Genomic DNA, 8,673 nt, shown 5'->3' on the forward strand with positions numbered 1-8,673 from the left:
CTTTCTAATCAAAATGCATATCATTACATCATTAACTTTTTATTTTTACTTTGTGCCTTTGCATTTGCTGTTTTGTCTCCTTGATATTTCACCTCCTCTCCAAAACTCTACAAGCTTCATTTCAGTTCAAATGGCACCTCCTTTGTGAAGGGGCTTTCTGGGCTCCTCTGTCAAAGAGTTATTCTTTACCCTGGGTTCCCAATACTTAGTACTTTATTGATAATTAGAATGCTCAATATTCTATTTCAATGCTTATTACATTATATTCTAATTGTCTTCCCTTTTCTTTCTCCTTTACTAAATAGCTCCAATATCTATTTGTCTTAGTGTTCTCAGTACATGGAACTGTCGTGGTAGGGTTGAAGAAGTGGGGGCTAAGGTTAGGTGAGAAGTCAGGGAGTGGGAAACTAAAGCTAAGATTTTTTAAATGGCAATATTACCAGAGAGGTAGTAGCAGTAGAAAGTAGGCAATCAAAGGAGAGGAAAGAGAGGAATTGATGCACAATTTTTTCAGGCAGGTGCAAAAATATGACCAGTAAAGAAGAATTATTTTTAGAAAGAGATAATTCATCAACCATTTCAAAATTGTAGGAAATGATTTAAATAAGAAGAACCTGCCAGAAGAATTCTCTTTTTTTAAGATTTTATTTATTTATTAGAGAGAGAGAGAGATTGAGCATGAGCAGGGGTGGCAAGAGGGAGCACCAGGCATGGGGCTTGGTCTCAGGACTCTGAGCTCATGACCTGAGCCAAAGGCAGCCACTTAACTGACTGAGCCACCCATGTGACCAATGCCAGAAGAATTCTTAAAACATGAACAAGATCAGGTCATTCAACTGCTCTAACCCTTTCCAAGTATTCCCAATCTACTCAGAGTAAAGGCCAACATTACTACAACTGCTTAAAAGGCCTGTGGTGATCTGCTCATCATCACCTCTCCTACCCCTTCTTCTCTGATTTCATTTCTCCCTTCCACTCACTCTACACCAACCAACTGGACTTGCTGTTCTCACATTTTATTTCACTTTAGGGTCTTTGAACTACCTGGTCCCTTTGTCTGGAAAGCTCTCCCATCAGACAACCAAATGACCGTCAACTTCTTCATGATTCTTCTCAATGAGACTTATAATGATCATCCTATTTGAAATATGAACCTGCTCAACTCTCTGCAGTCCTGATTTTCTTTACCTTCCTTGCTCTATTTTCTCCACAGAACTTATCAATTCTTACATTTATATCCCTACTGTATTTATTCAAAGTCTTGAGAAGAACTGTATTTACTACCTGTATCCTTCCACTAGGATGTAACTTCTTAACATTAGAGCTCTTGTCTGTTTTGTTCAGTGAGCTAGTTCAAGTATCTAGAATAGTGCCTGTCACATAGTAGATGTTCAATGAATATTTGTGAAAAGAATGATTTTAATATACAGAAAGAGATGGGGTCTCTGATAGATGATTTTCCTGAAAAATGAGATGTGTAGAGCAGACGGAGGAACTGGTCTTGGATAAGAAGTAAAGAAGGAATGGGCAAAGATGTGAGAAAGTGAGCACAATGAATTGATAGCAGGAAATGGAATAAATATGCCTCCTATAGCCTCATTTGTAAAATAAAAGGTAAAATAGTCTGCTGAGAGAGAAGAGAGTAAGGGTGGCAGATTGGCGATCACAGCAAAGAGTCTTTGGGAAGTGTGGAGAGTGAATTGATTTAAAACATAGTGTAGGATAGCCAGCCATTATTTGTGAATCAGTTGAGTTCCATGACCATAAATTATGGCAGTGTCACCTGTCTTCTTTTGTGGCAGTATCATCTGTCTTCTTTTGTGATTTTTCTCTAGCAGGGCTCAGCTGCCCAGATGCAGATAAAAAAGCTCCATTGCTTTCTTCCTTTTTTAAAAAATTTAAATTCAATTAACCAACTTACAGTACATCATTAGTTTCAGATGAAGTGTTCAACAATTTATCAGTTGCATATAACACCCAGTGCCCATCACATCACATGCCCTCCTTAATGCCCATCACCCAATTACCCCATCCCTATCTCCCCTCCAGGAACCCTCAGTTTGTTTCCTATAGTTAAGTGTCTCTCACGGTTTTTCTCCCTCTCTGATGACTTCCCATTCAGTTTTCCCTCTCTTCCCCAATGGTCCTCTGCTCTGTTTCTTATATTGCATATATGAGTGAAACCATATAATAATTGTCTTTCTCTGATTGACTTCCACTCAGCATAGTACCCTCCAATTCTATCCATTGTTTTCTTTGAAGGCCACTTTTTTTTTTTGTAATGAATGTGAGGAAAACAGAGGGGGAGATGAACCATGAGAGACTATGGACTCCAGGAAGAAAACTGAGGGTTTTAGATGGGAGGGGGTGAGGGGATGGGCTAGCCTGGTGAAGGATATTAAGCAGGGCACATATTGCGTGGAGCACTGGGTGTTTTATGCAAACAATGAATCATGCAACACTACATCAAAAGCTAATGATGTACTGTATGGTGACTAACATATAATAATAATAATAATAATAATAATAATAATAATAATAAAACACTTCTAAAGGCAATGTTAGGACCCTCCTCATATGGACTACTTGAATACGTATCTATCTTATGGCTGTAACACATTGGACTATAACAGCTTATTTACTTGTGTAATCTACTTCTAAAGACTTTGAATAAGGATATCTGACTTTTTCATCTTTATATTTTCAAAATGCATTGTGGGACCAGGCCCCAATAAATATTAAATAGATCTTTCTCTTAACCACTAACAATGCTATAAATTGTCTGCATTCATTTTCACTCTCAAGGGAATTAAAATTTAGATAATCTGAGGTTTGCTTCAGATTGCAAAATTGGTAAGAGATAGATAATGGACAAGAATTCAGCTCTTAAAATTATTTGTTCCAGTGGTCTGAAGTTTTCTTCATGCTTTAGTATATGCTGAGTATTGGAGCTCCTTTTGTCATTGTCAAGTCTCTTATGCTACTCTTTTGTTTTCTATGATTCCTAAAATAACAGACAAGAATGAGTGTGCATTCACATGTAAAAATTCCTTCACAGTCTTGTTCTGTAATTGGTTCAGTTTAGGCTAGGTACTTCCATACTGCCTCACAATGGGCAAAAATGACCTCCCTGAGAGAGTCGTTAAAAATTAATTAAAGGATAATTATTTTTAGTGGAGAAAGAAGTCAAATTTGAGTTCTATTTTACCGTGGTAATTTTTCCAACGCGTATAACCAACTACTTTATTGGAGATCTGGGGGCTTTGGCCCACACGGTATATAATAAATCAGAAATCAGTACTAAACATTTAGAAAATTCTGTATCTTGTGCTTTTCAGGTCCCTAAATTATGCCTTTCCCTTTCCAGGTCATCTCTACTGGTGTGCTTGAAAAATATGTTTCTCTTTTCAGATTAATTTTATTTATAATGTCAAGCAAACTTTTTTTATTGGCTTTTCCCCCTTTCCTAAAAATTTAAATTCAATTAGCCAACATACAGTACATCATTAGTTTTTGATGTAGTGTTCAATGATTCATTAAATGAGTTGCATATAACACCCAGTGCTCAAACTTTTATCTCTACTTTTCTCTTTCTTCTATCCCCACTTGTGAAGAAAGTGTTTTTAAATTTCAATTCTCTCTTCAGATCCTACTGTACCCTAGGAAGCCCAGGACTCTTCTGAGTTGTTGAAGTTCCTGACTCTCCACTCTCAAGGCAGCTCCTTAAATGCAACTTGTGCTCAGCAGTATCCATATTGAGGAGAAGTTTCAGAGTCAAGGAGTAGATAGAATTAATCAGGTAACAATTCTGGTAGTATAAAAATTTTGAACCAGTCTTTGGAGAGGGTATAGATGAACTGTACAAATTAATTTGAGATCAAATGTGAACTATTTTATATGTATATATACAACTAATATATATATATATATATATATATATATATATATATATATATAGAGTCTCTCTCTCTCTCTCTCTCTCTCTCTATATATATATATATATATATATATATAATTACTATTAGGAGCCATCTAAAAAATCCAAATGTATTTAATTACTCAATAGAGCAGACATTTCTTCAATTTTTTAAGCCATGGCCCTAAAAATAGGCAAGTAATTGTTAACCAGTTTTGCCAGCATTTTCAAGAGAAATACTATATAGCCGAGGAGTTGGCCAAAGTCAGCAATTCTCCTGTCAGAAGGGTGTTTTCCAGTTGATATTTTGCTTTTATTTTCTCCGGAATTTGAACTACCTTGCTTCCTGGCCTTGCCCTAGATCAGCTTTGGCACTTACTCCAATCATGATGGTTTCCTGCCTTATAGCTGCCTGTGAAATCTGGAAATATGCTGATAAGTAAAGTATTTACTCCTAGGACTACCTGAAGCCCTCCTTCTAACCCAGATTTGAAGGCCTAAATCCTGAATCTGACCTCATGATTCTGCTTTGAGACTCTTAACTTTGTGTCTTTGGTGGATTTGTTTTCAGGTTCTGTTCTAATGTCTGATTTTCTGGAGAGGATCTTGTCCTCTCATGACTCTCAAATCACACCCCAGGACCAGATTGTGGCACTAGGGTTAAGTTTAATGATAAAGTACCAATAGCCCAAGGGCACCTTGCTGCTAATGTGGATCTCACTTGTGCTATTTTCATTAAATCCTTTGTCTTTTGGTGTCCTAGCCATGTCAAAGGAAAATATCACCCATATTAGTGAATTCATCCTGGTGGGCTTCCCTACTTCCCCTTGGCTACAGGTTCTGCTTTTCCTCCTTTTCCTCATCACCTACCTGTTTGTTCTGTTGGAGAATTTGGTCATCATTCTCACTGTATGGATCACTGGGTCTCTGCACAAGCCCATGTACTATTTTCTGGGCACCATGTCGTTTCTGGAGACTTGGTATGTATCTGTCACAGTACCCAAGATGTTGGCTGGATTCCTACTTCGTCCCAATACCATCTCCTTTCTGGGATGCATGATCCAACTCTATTTCTTCATCTCACTTGCCTGTACTGAATGTGTGCTCTTGGCTGCCATGGCCTATGACCGTTACGTGGCTATATGTTGTCCTCTTCGTTATCCAGCCATGATGACCACAGGATTTTGTGTGCAGCTGACAATCAGTTCCTGGGTGAGTGGCTTCACCACCTCCATGGCAAAGGTATACTTCATCTCCCAAGTTGCTTTCTGTGGCAATAATATCTTGAACCATTTTTTCTGTGATGTTTCCCCAATCCTCAAACTGGCCTGCATGGACTTTTCTATGGCTGAGATGGTAGACTTTGTGCTAGCCATTCTCATCCTTGTGTTTCCTCTCTCAGCCACTGTCCTTTCCTATGGCTTCATTGTCTCTACCATTCTGCACATTCCCTCAGCCACTGGGCAGCGGAAGGCCTTCTCTACCTGTGCCTCTCACCTAACAGTGGTGGTCATCTTCTATACAGCTGTGATCTTCATGTATGTCCGACCTCGGGCCATTGCTTCATTGAATTCTAACAAATTGATCTCAGCCATATATGCAGTCTTTACTCCCCTGCTCAACCCTATTATCTACTGCCTGAGGAACAAGGAGGTCAAAGATGCCATCAGAAAAACCATGTCAAGTGGCCAAGCCCTTTTCTTGAAAGATTCTCTTTGCTAAAGAGACTCACACATTCCTTCTCTTTTCATTTGAGTTAATCTCAAAATGCACCTACATTAGGTGAAAGTCTGCAATTATAAACATACTGACTTAGTACACAATTAAAGGATAAGAGGCCAGATATCAAAGAAAATCTTTTCTTTTAGGCTTTAATTAAATGCTTCCTTTTATAATGTGGTGAGTGAAATAACCAGAATTTTATGAGATGTGCATTGGTACCAGAGTTATAAAATCATTTTATTTTTATAAAGATGCTAAGAAATAATCAGTTATTAACCAACTAGTTTTTAGAGTTCTATTGGTGGGATTTCTCCATTTTGATTTTGTTTTGTTTTATTTATTTATTTATTTATTTATTTATTTATTTATTTATTTATTTTTAATGGCAGATTAGAATGAACTTTATTCAATTTTTTTAAAAGTAAATTTAGGGGGGTAATCAGAAGGGGGAATGAAGCATGACAGACTATGAACTCTGAGAAACAAACTGAGGGCTTCAGAGGGGAGGGGGGTGGGGCAATGGGACAGGCTGGTGATGGGTAGTAAGGAGGGCACGTATTGCATGGTGCACTGGGTGTTATACGCAACTAATGAATCATCGAACTTTACATCAAAAACCTGGGATGTACTGTATGGTGACTAACATAATATAATAAAAAAATATTTTAAAAAAGTAAATTTTCTCTTTGTTCTTTTGAAAACCTCTAAGAAGAAATAAATCATGAAATGTCAATACTTTCAAGGACTAAGAACTGCTCAAGGAAAACACACAACAAAAATATTATGTTAAAAAAGCAAAACACAAATAATGTTGAACAAAAAGAGTAAAAGAAAATTGTATTAATTATTTCAACTAACCAAATACTCTCTTCAGAACTAATAAAGGGATGGGCACACTGAAAAATCAGTAAAACTGTTAGGTTAAGTCAGGGAAAGTACATTTATTTTTTAAAGTAAGTATCCTCTAATGGGACTTTGAAGATAATGTTAAAAATCAAAACACGGATTTTGTTTTGTTTTAAAAGCCCTCTCTGTCTTAGGAGGAGTTCACAAAAAGAGATTCTGCAATCATCAGTTTCATGGCTAGGACCTGTTTACTGCGTCCTAGAGGGTTAGGGACCTGGTTCCTTTTATGATCAATTGATGATATTTCATTGTAATTACTTTTTCAAATTTAAGGAAATATGAGAGACAACTCCTTTTAGGATGGAACAGAAACACCATAAGGTACACAGCATGCAAAACTTATCATGGCAGAGAGAAAACAAGATTAATATACATATGTGTGTATATGTATGTGTTTGGGTGTGTATATAGTTATATATTATGATATGTATTTGTACATAAAATTTATAATTTTATAATGTAGAAGTTCCAACAAATTATATGTGTAATATATAATTTCAGGCTTTAATTTTCTTCCTTTGTTGGAATTTCTACATATATAATCTTTTAGATGTAACAGAGTCAGCAGCTAGACCTTCAGAAAACCTAGTAGCAATTCATTAAAGCCCATTCCTTTTCAGGTAAAGGAAGCATTGACATTGACAAGAGGTCACAAAGTGCTTTTGCTTAGATGGTACTTGGCCTGGATATGCAGGATTTTCCCTCTTCTCATTTGTTTTACTTTTGATTTTGGAAAGGTGGATGCAATATCCTAGTAACTGCTTTCACTCAGCCATTATAAAATGAGAGAAGAGAGATGGATTCTGTCTGGCTCAGCAACAATATTGGATGAGTGAGTTAATGAAATATAGTCTGCCAAGAATTTAAGGATTGCAGGCATACTACTTAACCCCAACACTTTGGAAACCACATTTCATAAGTTTTAATTGGGTTATTGGCTTAAATACCATATTTGATTTTATTTACATTGTAACTACATTGTCTTCCCATTTGGTATTAAGTTTTTGTATAAGGTCACATGAAATTGTTTTAATTTATTTTATATAGATTATTACATTTTATAGACTGTGGTAGTTTCCAATTTATCTAAACCTGTTATAGTCTCCTGGCTTTCATTACTTTTAGCCTAACAACTGTATATCCATAATGATATGTATCATTTTTCTTTAGCCAAAAAGAAACGTTATGGGCCATCGCCTTCACACAGACACTAAAAATAATATAAGATGCTCTATTTTGAATCAGAGAATTTCTTACCCAAAGCTAGAATTTTCTAGTCTTTTTATCAAAAGAGAGCAGCATTATATATTTACATATAAATATATATATATTTCTGCTCAAAAATCTCTGTTAATTCCTAATAGATAATTAATGTTATTTTGAAATCTCACTATTTTATTTTTTATTCTTAAAATTCATTTCAATTTTGGTTAAGCATCCCTGTGGTCATTTATTGTTATAACTTCAAGTATCATCTATGTTTATAACCTGATATTGCCTTTCTGGCCTAGACTGTCTGACTTTTAAAGTTTTCTATATAGCCATTAGATCATTTGTTATACAAATCCTCTGTGTACTTACTTATCTTCTAATTTATTTGATGAACTTGCTTTCCAAGAAAGTTAACTTATTTTTTCCATAACAGTACATTGTTCTTTCTCCATTTATGATGTTTGCTTTTTATATTTTACTTTAATATTTAAAATATTTTACTTTTAAATGTTTAAAACATTCAGAAAGTAGAAAAATAGTAAAATTAACAACTTCATCCACAACTCAGATTTTAAAAATTGAAGATCAAAAGCTGTATGTAATTAGATTTTATAATTATGCTACATTGTTACTGTTGCACTCCAGTTATAACTATATTACTTTATTCAAAACTGGAAGAGTGGCATTCAAAAAGGAAAGACAGAATGACCTGTAGCTGAATAGAAATCTGCAGAGAAGGAGGTAGATAGGAAAAGGCTATGGTTTTGGATATCAGACAGTGAACCAGCAAGAAAGTAATAGATAAATTGTCAAAACTGAGAGTAGCAGGAAGTTTTCTAGATGACTAAATTGGTAACATTTTCCCTTTATTGCAGAAAAATTTGTATTGGATGTACAAGTAAGACTTAAACCAAACA

The 8,673-nt window shown here is 35.5% G+C and overlaps 1 protein-coding gene across 1 annotated transcript; it reads left to right on the top strand.

Moving 5' to 3' along the window:
- Positions 1-4,681: 4,681 nt before the first annotated feature.
- Positions 4,682-5,638, top strand: LOC123782797 (olfactory receptor 6B9). The gene has a single exon (XM_045783108.1). The coding sequence runs from the start codon at positions 4,682-4,684 to the stop codon at positions 5,636-5,638; it is 957 nt and encodes a 318-aa protein (XP_045639064.1).
- Positions 5,639-8,673: the final 3,035 nt, after the last annotated feature.

This window comes from Ursus americanus, chromosome 16, assembly GCF_024610735.1.
Source record: "Ursus americanus isolate L20-20 chromosome 16, mUrsAme1.1.p, whole genome shotgun sequence".
Taxonomy (NCBI): Eukaryota; Metazoa; Chordata; class Mammalia; order Carnivora; family Ursidae; genus Ursus; species Ursus americanus.

Coding starts and splice junctions, on each gene's coding strand:
- LOC123782797 (XM_045783108.1), top strand. CDS start 4,682: ATGTCAAAGGAAAATATCACCCATATTAGTGAATTCATCCTGGTGGGC.